The following is a 17153-nucleotide window of genomic DNA, read 5'->3' on the forward strand; positions in this document are numbered from 1 at the left end:
CCACCCCCGGGTAATGTGCAGTATTTTTGTGTCTCAAAACACGACTGCCATCCAGCATTTCGTTTTGGAGAGTTTAATTCATCAAGGGAGGATGAACTGGATTATCCCAGCAGGGAAGGGGTGGGGACTTTGAGAAGGGATTATCCAAGTGGAGAGCTGGTGTGGTGCGGTGCGCTGGGCGGGGGGGGGGGGATGACGAGTGTGGAACGATGAACCCACGCGTCTGGATTTTGAATCTAGGTGTACTGGACATCCGCCGGGGTGGGAAAGGTTAAAGATGGCCTTGGCCGCCTCAAGCCAAACTGGGGGTTGGCAGTGTCTCACCTTCTTAAAAGCCTCCTCCTCACAAATTTAAGATGAATAAGCACATCAGAAACGTTACCCAGTAGCAGGTTACTCTGTTTCTCTCCATTTTGTCATTCCCGAGTCTGGGGTACCCCAATCTCTGCTCCGTCCCCCAGGAGTTAGGACAGGAGCAAACCCCTGGTGGCGGTGGCGGGAAGAGCAAGGCGCGGCCGCCGGGTGTCAGCAGCTGGAAGGAAGGTCGGCGTACAGCCCGTTCCCTCCGGAGGAGTCTCCCTCCCGCGAGAACTTCTGGAACGCGCACCCGCCTGATTTCCCCCGGGAGGCCGAGAACGCAGCTACCAGTGTGCACAGTGCGGGGTGGCGTTCTTCCTCGTAGGGATCTCGCAAAAGTTAACGGATATGGCTCAAGTCCAGGCACAGAGTGTGGGCCAACACCAAGGCTAACCAACGGTCTCCGTCATTATCCTAGTCGTGAACCCGTTACTTAGAACCGAGCTGGAGAAAGAAACCACGGAGAACCGGAAAGGTCTGCAAAAGGGGCGGGACGCGGGAACCTCGAATTGAGGAAGGGGGTGGCGGGGGCGATCCCACGCTAGCAGCCAATCCAGCTGTCCCGGGGAGGAAGAGGAGGAGCCAGGGCCATCCGCGGGACTCTGCACTGCTTAGTTCCGCGCTGCCGCTCCGACCTCATCCGCTGCTGGGCCCCACGAATCCGCCACCGCAGCCGCCACCCCACGCAGACATGGCCTCGGGTGCCACCCCCACGGCAGTGAAGGTGAGAGGAGCCGTCCGGGCGGCTGCGGTCCGCCCTGCTCTGTGCGCTCGCTCCCGTCCCGGGGGACCGCGCCCCAGGGCCACGCGCCTGGCCTGTGCGCCCCCACCACCACGGCCAGGGTCTGGGGTCCGGCCCCGGGGTCGCTTGTCCAGGGGCGGGGGTTGGGGGGGAGAGAACGCTTGCAGTCTCCCCCCACCGCCCACCATCACCACCACCTTGGGCTCAGCGAACCCGCGCCACGCGGAGAATGGGCAAACCCCTTTGGAGAAGAGCAGTGGGCGGAGGCTGCGCCCGCCCCCCCCGCCGCCCCCAACCTTCCCCTGCACCACTCCTTTCCCGGGGCCCGCGAGGGGTGGTCCCCTGCAGCTGCTGAGACCAACTCCTCGTGCCTGCGGGACTCAAGTCTTCCGCTCCGACTCGGCTCGCTGAGCCCACGTGAACTGGGTGCTTGCTTTTTTGCAAGCTTCCGGCTTTTTTCTTACTCTTCCAAACGTAGGGCTTTTCTGGCCTGAAGTTTTCCCTGCAGCGCAACGCTTGGGGAATTCTGAGACTTTGGGACCTCACGGAAATGGAGCACAGGGCCGCTCCCTGATTGGAGGCCTGTGGGTTTAAACTGCATTGTTTGCAACCTTGAAAGTTAGAGATCAGTTTCCTTGTGCCCTCAGATCGCACAGGTCTCTGTACAAGGCATCATTGTTCCGTGGGAGCTTTGGCCAGAGCAGTGCACGAGTTCTGAAGGGTGCACCGAGCTTCCCTGAGGCTTTTAAACACTTACATCCTGGTTGGTGTCTTGGGAGAGAGTGTGTAGTATTACATTGCAATGGAAAAATTGATGCTAAAACTCAAGATCTCTTCCAGGTTGTTGATTGGCCAAGAACTCAGTTAATTTGTTTGACTTTCGAATTTCTTGGTGGGTGGGATAGAAATGTCTGGGATAGATCCTTTTTCATTCTTCCTGATGAATCAGCTCCTGATTCCCGCCTCTGTGTTCGTCTCTTCTGGGAGAAGGCAGATCTCTGCCTTGTGTATTCCGCCAGAATGATGAGTTGATCAGGCTCTTGTGGCTCTTAATGAGACACTTACAAGGAGTAGGGGTAGGGTGGAGAGCGTTGCTCTCTTACTCAGAGACCTGAAATTCGTTTTTCCATTTTGAAAAGAATCTTGGATTTAGCAAATACTGGCAGAACACCTCTCCCTTATCAGTAACAGAGAACAAGGCAGAACGCTGTTACGATGCTTATGTGCAGCTTAGGGGTCCTTCTCTAAGTGGGGATTTTCCTGCAGGGTCTGCCGGGCTGGTTACAATGATCCGTCTATTGTTACCTGACTGAAACTTACTAAATGTCAGGGCTTATAAGGGGGAGGGGAAGCAGAAATTAATTTTCCCTGTCTTTTCTCCAGCTGTTATTGTCATAGGTCTTATTAGGCCGCCCCTTCCCATGGGTAAGCAGGAGGTGATCACCTTTTCCTTGCAGGAATATGCTTAAAGTGACATTAAAAGCAGAGACGGATGATTTTTCAAAGATTTTTAAATTCAATTTAATGAACATATACTGAATTAGTTTCAGAGGGAGAATTCAGCAATTTACCATTTGCATGTAATACCCAGTGCTCATTGCATCCTGTGCCCTCCTTAGTGCCCATCACCCAGTTACCCCATCCCCCACCCGCCTCCCCTCCAGCGACCCTTTGTTCGTTCCCTAGAGTTAGAGGAGTCTTTTATGGTTTGCCCGGCTCACAGAGGGATGATGTTGAACATGGTCTCACTTCAGTCTTGAGTCTCTTCAGCCGCATAGCTTCCAGGGCAAATTAGCGCGGTGCATTTAACTGCAGAATGGGCGCTGATTAGGGCCCTGCTGTAAATATTGAATGACGTATATTTTTGGTCTTGGCGAGCTGCTGAGTGTAAAATTAAGAGGGACAAACAGTGCTAGGCCTGCCTGCTGATTGCTCTTTTTTTTTTTTTAAGATTTTATTTATTTATTTGACAGAGATCACAAGTAGGCAGAGAGGCGGGGGTGGGGGGGGGGAAGCAGGCTCCCCACTGAGCAGAGAGCCCAACGTGGGGCTCAATCCCAGGACCCTGAGATCATGACCTAGGCTGAAGGCAGAGGTTTAACCCACTGAGCCACCCAGGCGCCCCTGCTGATTACTCTTTGAGCTTAGAAAGGTGAGGGCTCCACAATGGCAACACCAAATGCCCCAGACTGATGAGGGGACATTTGACATTGACAGATGCTCACTAGCTCTTTGCTAGTGCACAGAGCAAACCAGGGTCATAAAAACCATACTCTGTCCCCAGATCATAGACTGGAGAGCTGAAACATTCTGAAGACCACATAGTTACACAAACCCCTTTTCGTAGACATCAAGCTGAGGCCTGGAGAGGTCGACAGAGGTGTCCAGAACAACACAGCTGGACCTGGATAGTGACAAAATTGGGCCAAGAGCCTGGCCTTCCACCGACCAGATGCTATGAGGCGGTTCTGAAATTGGACATACGGTCTCTGGCCCTATTTTATTGTGTGAATAGGGAGATCATGCAGCCTCCCCTCCCGCCCCCACCCGTGCCCCCTAGATGCTCTCCCATGGTGTTCATGACAGCTGTTGTCTGGGAGGACCTCGGGGAGACAGCGTCCCCCAGCATCAGCCATGGGCAGGTGGTCTGCATGACCATGCAGAGGGCCAAACAGGCCTTTGGCACCCTGACAGAACATTCTGAAGGGCTCTTTCAGTGGCCTATGGCTCTCCCAAGCAGCTGCCCAGCCTTTGCTCTGGGGGATTAAATATAAGCCTTATTAATCATGGTTGTTACAATAAGGAGGACATATGATAGTCCCATCAGAAGTGGGTAGTGGGCTATTAACAAAATGGTATTGAGAGACAGATAAGTCATGGCGTCTAAACTGGGGTGAATGGGCCTTTTAAGCTCTCCTTTTGATGTCTAAGAGTGGCTGGCAAAGGCCTGCATGCAGGAGGTCCTTGAGTGACCCTCAGAAACCAGGGGACAGCTGACCCACTGGTCCCAGTTGGAAGCCAGAGGACCAGCGAGGCTTCATTTTTATGCTTAGGGCCACGGTGGCGTTTTGGGCAGGACAGCATTGCTGGACCTGTGGTGCATCCTGCCCCCCTCCCCACAAAGTGTCGGTAGCCCTCCCCCCGGTCCTCATGGCAGCCAGAAATGTCCCCATGGTTTCCCAGACACTCCCAGGAGAGCCGGTACACGCCCGGGTGAGGGACCTGGGCCAGATCCCTGAGACAGAGACTGCCTGGTGAGGAGATGTAAGAGCAGCCTGGTGTGTGTCCTGAGCAGCAGAGAATGAGCAGGAGACAAGGGGCCCTTCTGTTGTTGCCTGGAGGGATCTTTATTTTTATTTTGTTTATGCTGGAGGTGGGAGGATAGACGGAAACATTGACAGATGCTCATGTGTTATTTCACTTGATTCTCACCATTCCACAGAGTAAGGAAAAATCCTAACCTTTTCAGTACAGATGAGCAAACAGGAGATAGAAATTTTTGTGTGCAGTGGACCCTCGCCCTTCACTGGGATTGTGATGGCGGTCTTCTAGTCTGTGTCTCAGAAGCATCTAAGGCAGTATTTGTCAAAGTGTGTGATGCATCTGCACCCACCTGGGGATGTGTTAGAAATGCACATTCTCAGGCTCCATCCCAGTCCTGCCGAATCGGGGGACCAGGGCGGGAAGCCCTGCAGTCCGGGTTTTAAGAGCCTCAGTACATTCAGATGTCCGCGAGAGTGTGACCGCTGCCGACCTAGAGAGCTTTGAAGGGGCAAGGCATCTGCATTTTTATTTTTTAAATTTTTTTAAAGATTATTTATTTATTTATGTACCAGAGAAAGAGCACACAAGCAGGGGAAGCTGCAGAGGCAGAGGGAGAAGCAGGCTCCCCGCTGAGCAAGGAGTCCGATGCACAGGACTCCATCCCAGGACCTCGGGATGCTGACCTGAGCCCAAGGCAGATGCTTAACCGACTGAGCCACCCAGGCACCCCAGGCATCTGCATTTTTTAGCAACCTTGTCAGGTGATTTTTGGTATATGAATTTCTGTGGCTGCTGTAACAGTCACCACAGACTGGGTGGCTTAAAAGCCTGCCCAGGTATTCTGTCACAGTTCTTGAAGTTAGAAGTACAGGATGAGCCCTGCTGGACTCAAGCCTGGGTGTTAGGGCACCTTCTCTTGGAAGATCCAAGGGAGAGTCTGTTTCTTTGCTTTTCCAGCTTCTAGAAATCATGTTGCCTTCTTCCTTACGTGACTGTCTTATAAGGACACTTACAGTTATATTTAGGGCTGACCCGGATAATCCAGGGTGATCTCCCTCTCCCCAGACCTTTGACTTACTCAGGTAAGGTAACACTTGCAGGTTCTGGGAATTAGGACACAGACAGGACCTCTCTTGGGAGCATTGTTTAGCCTGTGATACTCAGCTAGCCCAGACAGTGGAAGTTCATGGTCTAGGCCCTGGGGTGAGGGTACTCAGTGCCGGGAACATGTTTGAACTACCCGAGGAGCTTTAAGAAAACAAACCTTGCCCTGTCCAATTTATGGAGTCTCTGGGACCTGAGCTTTGGTATGGAAAGCTCCCCGAGGGACTCTCAGATCCAGGAGCTGCCCTAGGGGGAGCTCTGGGAAGATTCCTGCTGTCCGGCAAGTGGAGAGCTCTCTACAGAAAACAGGAAGTGTTGAGGAAAAGCCTTCTCCAAAACTGGCAATTTCAGGAGGCGAACTGTATCTTCAAGAGGGTGTCCATTAGAGTAACATCCTGACTTTGCGAGGGGAGGTCTGTTAAGTAAAAGCAATGGATGTCCTGAGCCCTAAGGTTTTCTCTGACCAGAATATCATATTCCTGTGTTAGTGTGCTAGAGCCGCGCTAACAAACAAAGTACCACACTCTGGGTGGGTTAACCAACAGAAATGTCTTTCTTTGGAGCCTGGAGGTGGTGGGAGGGCCAAGATCAAGGTAGGGGCCACCATTCAGAGTGGATTAGGGCTCTCCCTTGGGAGTTCATTTAACCTTAATTATCAAAGATCCTCTTTCTAAAAATCGTTACAATCTGAGGTATTGGGTGTTGGGGCTTCAACGTAGGATTTGGGGTGGGGACGGCGCAGCCTGTAAGCGGCACCTACAGGGGCGGCTCACAGAGAGGCGTGTCTTGTCGGAGATGGAGCCACCAGCAGTCTCTGTGGACCGTATTGCAGGTTTGGAGCAGGCCACCCAGACTGAGACATTTGGCCAGTCTCTCCCCACACAGCTGGGCTTCTGGGATTTTACAAGTCCTCCTGGGAGGCTTTGAAGCCAGGTTGGCTCAGTAAAGGAAGAACGTTTGTCTGTTGGCTTGCCAGATATGTCCGTGCACCAGGGCGGAAGGCCTGAAGTGCTCAGGGATCGCCGCCAGCTTGAGCTCTAGTCCTTGCGCCTCATTGTGAGTGAAGCCCTTAGAGGCAGCCCATCTCCCTGGCATGAGCTAGCCTCAACTGCTTGGGCTTCTGTGTTTTGAGAATGCCATTATGGAGTGCTGGGTTCTTTAAGGTAGTGTATCCGGGCCTCAAAGTGGTGGTGAGGGGTTATTGAAACCAATTGGGATAGGTGAGGTCTCCTGGGTCCAGGTACTAGGGGAAATAGACACAGGGTAGGGGTTCACAGGAGTCCTTTCAGCCTTGCTGGACATAACCATTCTGGCCAGGTTAAATCAACATTTAGATAAAGTGCTTTTGCACTCTCAGGGAGGAAGTCAAACCCTCTTCTCTTTTAAAGGAAATTGACTCAGTGGTCTGTCAGGGAGAAAGTGAGGGATGAACCAGTAGCTGTTAGAAGTTGGCAGTGACCGTGACTGACCAGGGGTTCTCTGTTTCAGAACTTTATCTCATGTAAGGAAGTCCTGGCTGGACAGGATTGGACCAGAAATTCCATCCCAGTCCTCAAATATATTTCTAGGCAGTCTAGGATAACCGGGACTAAAGGGCTAAAGCTTTTGGCCCAGGAGGCCTGTTAAGGTCCTGTTGTTGCTTCCCGAGTGTGTATGAGGTCACCGATGGAGAGGCCCCTTTCTTTTGAGGTGTTTGCTTAGATCCCTCGCTCTGTGACCTTGGCCCAGAACTTCACCTCTCTGAGCATGTTTCCTCAGTACATGGAGAGAGTAAAACTTTCCTAATGGGGTGTGATGTAATAAAGGACTCCTTTATTATTTATTACAAATTATTTATTTGTGATAAAGGGGATATTGGGAGACAATTCATCATAGCAGTTGAGTGTGACATGGGTTCCTATTCCAGCTTCCCTTCTTATGATTTGTTCTTCAAGTTTCTTAATTTGATGCTTTTCCTTTGTCTTTGGGAAAATGGGTATAATACTGGAGGGCTTATCTTACGGGGTGGTTGTGAAGATCAAATGAGGTAAAGTGGCTGGAGCACTTAGCACAGTGCCTGGGACATCTAAGTACTCAGACACAGTGACTTTATTACCAAGGCAGGTATTGATCAGCTATTGCATTTAGAGGCTGCAAGGTGACACATAATTAGGCCAGGGTGCTTGGGAGTTCCATCCTAGTTGTACTTTGCTGTGGAGCCAGCAGGTGGCAACATTGCCCCATCCTGACACGGCCTCCCTCTGCTGCAGGAAACTGGTTATAGAGGTCCGTTTCCCCGTGTGGCAGTACGCAGTTGCTACACTTGTCCTGTGTACCTTGCAAGATATGATTTTCTGGAGCCATTTGGGTGACTGGACATGCTCGCCTACAGATAATTCCAGTGCCAGAGACCCCATCCCAGCCTCTGGAGGGAGCAGCAGCAGCTCTTGCTTTCATGCCCAGTGCATGTTCCTCTCGAGGGCTGAGTTACCAGCTACCTAACGCAGTCATGCAGCTGAGGTGCTGTGACTGAAGCTTGTGGCTGCTGACTGTGGGCTCAAGGGCACTGAACTTGGGCAGGACCCCTGGTCAGCATTTCTTAATATACTGCTACAGTGCTGGGCTATCTTGCCCCAAACCGAGAGGTGGTTCAACAGAGTCAGTTTTGTTGTGTATCTACAGGTCTGAGAGTCCAATGTTGAATCCAGAGTGTAAGATGCCATGGCCCAGGGCACATGCAGAAACAGCCAAGTCCAATTGGTAATAAAGCCTTAGGGGGGGAAAAAAAAGGCAGAGGTTTTCAAGAGCAACAGAATCCCCCAAGATTAGGCTGAGAATAAATTCAGAGTCAGCAGTTTGGTTTTGTGACCTGCGGTGATGGTGCAGAGATGTAGGAGATGAATGATAAACTGGAGAAGGCAGCTGGGAGAAGGGTTAGGATTGTATAAAACCAGTTTACAATTTTTTTCTAGTGGATGGGCATGATTTAAGTGTACTGACTTAAACGAACACTTCTGTTGGATTAAAAGCCGTCATATTGGCTGGTTTTAGGATGATCTGTGGTGGCAAGGTAGGAGAGAGGTGGGGTTGGCCGGGTGTAACCTGCTGTGGTTTCAACAACATGCCACAAGGTGGCACCAACTTCAAAAACTGGTTTAGTCGCTTTAGGAAGTGGTGGGGACGCTTTTAAGGTTCTGAATCCTGTCACTGGCAGTTCTTCAGTGAGATCTCAATAAATTGTCCCTCCTGATTTTTGTTTGTTTGTTTCCAGAAAATGGGGGGGGGGTGGGTGCGCAGAGAGGTAGCCATTCATAATACTATAAAATCAACTTGTGTAACCTGATCTAAAAATTATTCAGGTGTTAGTGACTTCTTAACCTGGAATTTTTTCTCAAGGAGCTGCTGTCTTTCATGAGTAGAAATTTTGCTCAAGTGGTAATAGATTTAAAGCTTTGCCTTGAAAAAAAAATGCTCAGGTCACTTTCCATTTGGTTTCTAAGAAAGTGTCCTCTCTCTAACCTGTCACTGATAGTTTAAATACTAATTTTCCTTTAGGAAGTATCAGCTCAAAGAAACCTTAATGATTTCCATCATTTAATTTTTTAGTTAACATTCAGTTAATATTTAGCTGTCTTTGTAATTGTTCTTGTTTGTGTTTCTTAGTCACCAAATCAGATTAACTCTGGAGTTGCAGAACCAGGTTCCTGTAACTCGGATTAGCCCCCGGAAGACAAGGGCTGATGAGTTCATCTCTGGAAAATACAACACAACTCTTGAACTTAAAAAAAAAATTCAGAACTGCCTCTGCATTACTTATTTATATTTACATAGATAGGAAGAATAGTTTGATTTTATAAATATACATGAGACCAACTTTCCATGCTCTTCCAGACTCTTCTATCCGTGAACTCTTACAACTCTGATTTTAGTGGCATAGGAAAGAAAATCTTTCTCCTTTCTTTATCAAATGGTATAATGAGGAAGACACATGACCAGCTGGGTATACAGAATATTTTCTGTCCTGGAAGTCTTTTGAACATTCCTTGTTCCATTTAGTAGAGAAAATAAAATTGGTTAGAAAGTACTATCTGCAACCACGTGCCTGTATTTTAGGTTTGGTTTTGTAACTTAAGCTAGCTAAAGAATCTTTCTGTGCTAATTTATTTGTATGGTAAGCAAAACATGACCCCTGCTTTGGTTAATTCTGCAGTATGGAGGGCCCTCAGATGTTTATTGAATAGGTGATTGTTTTTCAGTAATGTGCAGTTTTTAAAAACGCCTGGGGCTGGGAGGAGTTAAGATGGTGGAGGAGTAGGGGATCCCAAGTTCGTGTAGCCCCAAGAGTTCAGGTAGACAGCTCTCACATCATTCTGAACACCTGCTAACTCAGCTGGAAATCGAAGAAAAGAGTAGCTACGACTCTGCAACTAGAAAAGCGACCACTTTCTGCAAGACAGGAGGTGCACAGATGGAAATCCGAGCGTTATAAGGGAAGATAAATGCGACGGGGGCGGGGCGCGGAGGGAGCTTCTGTCAGCCGTCTACCGGCAGGTGATTGAGCAGCGGAGCACAAAAATCGGAACTTTCAGAAGTCCGTTCTGGTGAGGGACTTCTGCCTGAAAGGTACGTAGGTGGCAAAGCAGGGAGGAATCCTAGGTGGTGACAGTGTGGTCCCAGGATCTCCGGGGTCACAGGAAGACCAGGGGTGCCTGAGGGTAGCAGAGCTCCTAGGCATCAGAGTGCGGAAGCCGGCTGCCATCAGAGCCCAGGGGTGGCCCTCAGCTTGGGATTGTAATAAACAGAACCACGCAAGATCAGGCCACCGCTCTGCGAGCAGCCGCCCAAGAGCAGCAGAACCGGCAGGAACCCCCTCTCCCTGCAGTGTAGGGATAGAGAGAACATACCTCAGTATCACAGAAGCCATCTACAAAAACCCCACAGCTAATATCCTCCTCAATGGGGAATAACTGAAAGCTTTTCCCCTAAGGTTAGGAACACGACAGGGATGTCCACTATCACCACTGCTGTTCAACATAGCACTGTAAGTCCTAGCGTCAGCAGTCCGACAACAGAAAGAAAATAAGAGCATCCAAATTGGTAAAGAAGCCATACTAATTCTTCACAGACGCCAGGACACTCTATGTAGAAAGCCCAAAAGACTCCACCCTAAAACTGCTAGAACTCAAACAGGAATTCAGTAAAGTGTCAGGATATAAAATCAATGCACAGAAGTCAGTCACATTTCTATACACTAACAGGCAGAAGAAAGAGAAATCAAGGAATCAATCCCATTTACAATTGCACCCAAAACCATAAGATACCTAGGAATAAACCTAACCAAAGAGGTAAAGGATGTGACTCATGAAAGAAATTGAGGATGGAAACATATTCCATGCTCATGGAAGAACAAATACTGTTAAAATGTCTACACTACCCAAAGCAATCTACATATTCAGTGCAATCCCTATTAGAATACCGTCAGCATGTTTCATAGAGTTGGAACAAACAATCCTAAAATTTGTATGGAACCAGAAAAGACCCTGAATAGCCAAAGGAATGTTGGAAAAGGAAACCAAAGTGAGCAGTATCACCATTCCAGACTTCAAGCTCTATTACAAAGCTGTCATCATCAAGACAATATGGTACTGGCACAAACACAGACACATTGATCAGGAGAACAGAATAGAGAGCCCAGAAATGGATCCCCAACTCTATGGTCAACTAATCTTCGACAAAGCAGGAAAGAATGTCCAATGGAAAAAAGACCGTCTCTTCAATAAATGGTGTTGAGAAAATTGGACAGCCACATGCAGAAAAATGAAACTGGACCATTTCCTTACACCACACACAAAAATAGACTCAAAATGGATGAAAGACCTCAGTGTGAGACAGGAATCCATCAAAATCCTTGAGGAGAACATAGGCAGCAATGCTGCAGCAACTTCTTCCTAGAAACATCGCCAAAGGCAAGGGAAGCAAGGGTAAAAATGAACTACTGGGACTTCATCAAGATCAAAAGCTTTTACACAGGGGCGCCTGGGTGGCTTAGTGGGTTAAAGCCTCTGCCTTCGGCTCAGATCATGATCCCAGGGTCCTGAGATCGAGCCCCACATCCGGCTCTCCGCTTAGCAGGGAGCCTGTTTCCTCCTCTCTCTCTGCCTGCCTCTCTGCCTACTTGTGATCTCTGTCTGTCAAATAAATAAAATCTTTTAAAAAAAAAAAAAAAGCTTTTACACAGCAAAGGAAACAGTCAACAAAACTAAAAGGCAACCTACAGAATGGGAGAAGATATTTGCAAATGTCTTATCAGACAAAGGACTATTTTCCAAATCTATAAAGAACTTATCAAACTCAATACCCAAAAAAAGAAAAATAATCAGTCAAGAAATGGAAAGAAGACATGAACAGATATTTCTGCAAAGAAGACATCCAAATGGCCAATAGACACATGAAAAAGTGTTCAACATCACTTCACTTCAGGGAAATATAAATCAAAACCACAGTGAGATACCACCTCACACCAGTCAGAATGGCTAGAACTAGCCAGTCAGGAAAGGACAGATGTTGGCGAGGATGCGGAGAAAGGGGAACCCTCCTTCCCTGTTGGTGGGAATGCAAGCTGGTGCCGCCACTCTGGAAAACAGCATGGAGGTTCCTCAAAAAGTTGAAAATAGAGCTACCCTACGACCCAGCAATCGCACTATGGGTATTTACCCTAAAGATAGAAATGTAGTGATCTGAAGGGCCACGTGCACCCAAATATTTATAGCAGCAATGTCCACAATAGTCAAACTATGAAAAGAGCCCAGATGTCCACTGACAGATGAACGGATAAGAAATATTACTCAGCCATCAAAAAACCCCAGGAAATCTTGCCATTTGCAATGACGTAGATGGACCTAGAGGGTATTACATTAAATGAGATAAGTCAGTCAGAGAAAGACAAATACCATATGATTTCACTCATATGTGGAATTTAAGAAACAAAAGAGATGAATATAGGGGAAGGGAAGGAAAAACAAAATAAGATGAAAATAGGGAGGCAAACCATGAGAGACTCTGAACTCTAGGAAACTGAGTGTTTCGGGAGAGGGGTAGGGGGCTGGGGTAACTGGGTGAGGGTTATTAAGGAGGGCAGGTTGATGTAATGACCACTGGGTGTTATATGCAACTGATGAATCACTAAATTATACCCTGAAACAAATTTTTTTTTAAAAAAAAGCAACTAGGGCTTAGCAGGAATGGAGACGAGTGTACGTATGTGAATAAATGAATTTGCTTGAATTAATGATTTTGTTTCTAGTGAAAAATGACCAAATATGTTGTCTTTTTATTGTCTCCTTCAGATTGGAATAATTGGTGGAACAGGCCTGGATGATCCGGAAATCTTAGAAGGAAGAACTGAAAAATACGTGGATACTCCCTTTGGCAAGGTTAGTATCCATCCATTTAGTGGAGATGTGCCAGCTTTTCCCTTTCTTCTTGCTGGTTTGGTTCAGTCGGTTGAACATCCGCCTTTGGCTTAGGTCATAATCCCAGGGTCCTGGGATCAAGTCCCACATGGGGCTTCTTGCTCATCGGGAGCCTGCTTCTCCCTCAGCCTGCCCCTCTCCCTGCTAGTGCCCTCTCTCTTTCTCTTACACATAAATAAAATCTCTCTCTCTCTCTCTCTCTATATATATATATATATAAATCTTTATATATAAATATATATACACAAATATATTTATATAAATATATTTATTTATAAATAAATATTTGCAAATATACAAATATATATATTTGTAATATAATATATATTATATAATAAATATATATTATATATATTATATATGTATATAATAAAATAATGTAAATATACAAATATATATATATATATATATATTATTTGTCTTGGCAGTGCAGGGCTGTCTGCCCCAGGCTGAGGGCCCAGCAGTCCTGTCATTGGTTCTACCAGCTGAGACAGAGTCCCTAAGAATGCCTGGGACCTCACAGGATTGAGAACGTGCACACATAACTTCTCAGTTTTTATCTCTAGAAGCCAGAGACTCCTTTCTGAGATAGCAACTGTGCATCTTCAGATCACTGGCATTCAAATTAGCTTCTAATTCGGGGCCTATAGGTCTTTCACATTAATTATGCAGACATACAGCAAGCAGGAACAAATAATGCAAAGTGGCCTTTTCTTAGTAAGTCCTGGCCCAAGGGGCGGCCGAGAGGGGGCTAGGGGGATTTCCTGAGAATCCAGAAAGCAATAGCATGACCGAACTGGAAATAAGACATTTTTCCTTTTCTATTAAAAGGGAGCTGCTGGGGGCACCTGGGTGGCTCAGTGGGTTGGGCCGCTGCCTTCGGCTCAGGTCATGATACCAGGGTCCTGGGATCGAGCCCCGCATCGGGCTCTCTGCTCAGCAGGGAGCCTGCTTCCCTCTCACTCTCTCTGCCTGCCTCTTTGCCTACTTGTGATCTCCGTCAAATAAATAAAATCTTTAAAAAAAAAAAAAAAAGGGAGGGCTGCTGCTTCTCCCAGCTCCTGTGTCATCAACTAGGATGAGATGTCTGCCTTCTCCACATTCCATAGTGCTGCTTCCAGACACAGTGGTTCTGGTCCTCCTCCGAGGATCCCTGTATCCGGCAGTTCCCACCCAGACTTCCCTTTCCATCCAGGTCTTCGACTGATAGCTCATCTCATGGCTTAGTGTTTTCTGACTCCTCTCCAGTTCTCAGGACCTCCCCCTCCATTACCTCAGGTCATCCCATGGCCACCTTAGACTTGGTGAACATGGCAAGCGGTTCTGCGGCTGAGTTCTTAAATTCTGTGACAGTTCCCTCCTTAACTGCATTGCACTCTCATACCTGTTCTCAGACCTGCCAGATACCCTTGACACATCTGTATTTGACCACCGTGACACCAGAGTCCCCCAGGGTGCTTGCTACAAATAGATCTTACTAAGTGGTACCTGCCCACGCACCTGAGGCCCCCTCCTGCTCCCGTAAACCCCATGCCTGCAGAGGGCTCGGTGTTTATGGGGGGTTATGTCAGTCAAATCTGGACTCCCTTACTTCTTTCAAGTGTATTTCCATGTTTCTGTGGTTCTTGTTATGGCCCAACGATTGAAACGGCAGTTTTTTTAATTGTTTATATGTGAATGTTTTCAAGTCATTGGGTTGTAACCATTCTTCGTTACGTTCAGCCTTCTGATGCCTTAATTTTGGGGAAGATCAAGAATGTTGATTGCGTCCTCCTTGCAAGGTAAGATATTTTAAGCTTTTTGAATGTTGCTACTAACAGGGTTTAAATTTAACTGAGATCCTGGAGAGAGTGATGGTGTGCTCTTGAGTTTTTAGGGTTGTTAGACTTAGAGCATCTTGTCTACTTTATTTACTGCTTACAGTTTTGGGGTAAATTATAGTGACTTTGGAGGTCAGAGAGCTCACCCCACTCCCCTTAGCCTGGGAAAGCGGTTGGACTAATCAGGAGGCAATAGAAAGGGTCTGACCAAAATTGAAGCTTCTGGTTTCAGTTCTAACTGTGAGAGGAGAGGTGCTTTCCCTTGTTTATTATTTTTCTTCTAATTAACAAGATACACTGCTTTATTCACGACCCCTTGTGTGCTAATAGCTACAGGTTTGCAGAGAGCGGGTTCCCGGTGGTATCCACACTCTGTATCCTTGGCAAGACCAGTGCCATTCCACTATGACCGGGGGCGGGGGGGGTGCAAATCATGTTTATCTCACAGTTGGCAATCAGACATGTATCCGTTTTCTTGTGCTGTGCACAAATTACCGCAGGTTGAGCTGCTTTGAACATGGTGTCCCACGTTTTCTCAGCATGGGGAGTGTGGGCTAGGACCTTAGCTAGGTCCCCTGCTTAGGCTTACACAAGTTCACGCAAGGTTTCCTCAGAGACTTGTTCTCTTCTGGAGCCCCAGGTTCTCAGTCAGGCTTACCCTCGTGTGGGCAGAATTCAGTTCCTCACAGTTGTAGGCCTGAGGCCTTCAGCTCCTGTAGGCTTGTCCACGGTCCCTGTCATGTGGTGCCTTCCCAGGACAGTGGCTTGTTTCCCGGAGGCCAACAGGAAGGACTCTCTGGGGCCAACTGGCGAGGTGGCCCCTGATCGTGGGAGTGACCCCCCGGCCCCTTTGGTGGAGCCCATTGGCGGGAAGCAAATCACAGGTGCACCTGCAGTGGGGGAGGGAACGACAATACTTAGCACGAAAATGGGGATCAGCCTAGAGTCTGTCTGCCACATTGCATTTTGGAAACAAAAGTGATTTGCTGAATCCAATGAAACTAAGTTTTAGTTTCAGATGGTCACATGGGGTTGATGTCAGGCAGCCTTCTTTGTGGGTCCGTGGTCATTGCTGGAGGGTTGATTCATGTTTTTTCCAGGCTCCCAACAGAAAGCAGCTGGTGGTGTGGCCCTCCGGTGAGGGTTTTGTCACACTCCTGCCCGTTGAACTTAACTGTGTTTCACTGTGAACTGTTTGTCCCTCGAATGCAAGTGTTTCGTAATGACTTTGGGTTTTTGAATTTCTTTTGAAAATTCTTATTAGTGTTTTGGAGACCAGCCTTAGGAAAATGCAGACACTGTGTGTGCATTCATGGCCCTCCGCCTTCTGAGAGGTCATCTGTGCACGCAGGGTAAGAACCCTGACAGGCTGTGCCTGTCTGAAATTACAGTCAAAGCATTTTGGTGTTTTTCCCAATTCTGTTGGGGAACAAAAAAGACTGATAAAGTTTTCCTTCTACATGGGATGATGTAAGAGAGATTTAATAACAACCCTATGGTGTAGGTAATATGATTAACCATTTTCTAGGTGGAAAAAATTGGATGGAGAGCGTGGAGTGGCTATGAGGAGGTCACATCACTAGTGAATGGCAAAACTAGGATTGAACCCAGGTGCTTTTACTGCAAAGCCCAAACTTAATCGTCATTGTAGAAAGTGAGATTTTTGTGTATTCACCTACTTCCGGAAAGCCCATTTCTGCATTATCACACGTGAAGGACTTGACAGTTGGCCTTTCCGTGGCGGACAATTACACCATTATATTGGTAGTTTTTCAAGCTGACCAAAATGATTTTAACTCGATGAAATGCTGCTTATATAAGCCTGTCACCTAACATGCGAATTTTTAAAATAATTTAGAAATTGGGTTCCCTTGACTGACCGTTTACTGATGCTCCCAGTCGTGTTCTGCGTCCCAGAGAAGAGCGCAGACGAGGGCCTCAACTTCTCGGGCTGATTCTAGCAGGAAAGATAGACACGGAAAAGGAGCTGTAGTTTGAGTTACCATCAGAGGCTAGAAAGAAAAGGGGATACTGGTGTGACTTTTACTCAGTGGTCGTGGAAAGCACTTCTCTGTGTGGAGGTGACATTGGAGTGGAGACCTCGGTGGGCTCGAGACCTGAGCAGGAATAAGCGAGAAGGCCAGTGAGGCTGACATGGGATAAGAGCTGAGGCTGTGTTAGGACACTGGTGCCCAAGTGACGTGAGAGCCGTGGTTAGGTGTTTGGATTGTATTTGAAGTGTGGTAGGAAACCGTTGGTGGTTGTGTTAGTTTGCTCAAGCCGACACAGACTGGGTGGACACACAGATTTGCTCACAGTTCTGGAGGCTAGAATTCCAAGATCAAGGTGTCAGCAGGATTGGTTTCTTCTGAGGGCTTGGGGGCAGGGAGTAGGGAAGGAACCATTCCAGGCCTC

At 47.8% G+C, this 17153-nt stretch overlaps 1 protein-coding gene across 2 annotated transcripts in view; it reads left to right on the forward strand.

Annotated features, from left to right (window-relative positions):
- Window positions 1-847: 847 nt before the first annotated feature.
- Window positions 848-17153, forward strand: part of MTAP (methylthioadenosine phosphorylase) — a 54418-nt gene continuing 38112 nt past the window's right edge. For both annotated transcript variants that reach the window (XR_004383015.1, XM_032860288.1), the window contains exons 1-3: window positions 848-1081; window positions 12793-12879; window positions 14641-14699. Coding sequence is in view for 1 of the 2 variants with exons in the window: in XM_032860288.1 (XP_032716179.1) it covers window positions 1049-1081; window positions 12793-12879; window positions 14641-14699 (179 nt within the window). In the remaining variant the exon portion in view is untranslated. The remainder of the gene's footprint in view (window positions 1082-12792; window positions 12880-14640; window positions 14700-17153) is intronic.

Source organism: Lontra canadensis, unplaced genomic scaffold (assembly GCF_010015895.1).
Source record: "Lontra canadensis isolate GAN:19392208 unplaced genomic scaffold, GSC_riverotter_1.0 scaffold19, whole genome shotgun sequence".
In the NCBI taxonomy this organism is placed as follows: domain Eukaryota; kingdom Metazoa; phylum Chordata; class Mammalia; order Carnivora; family Mustelidae; genus Lontra; species Lontra canadensis.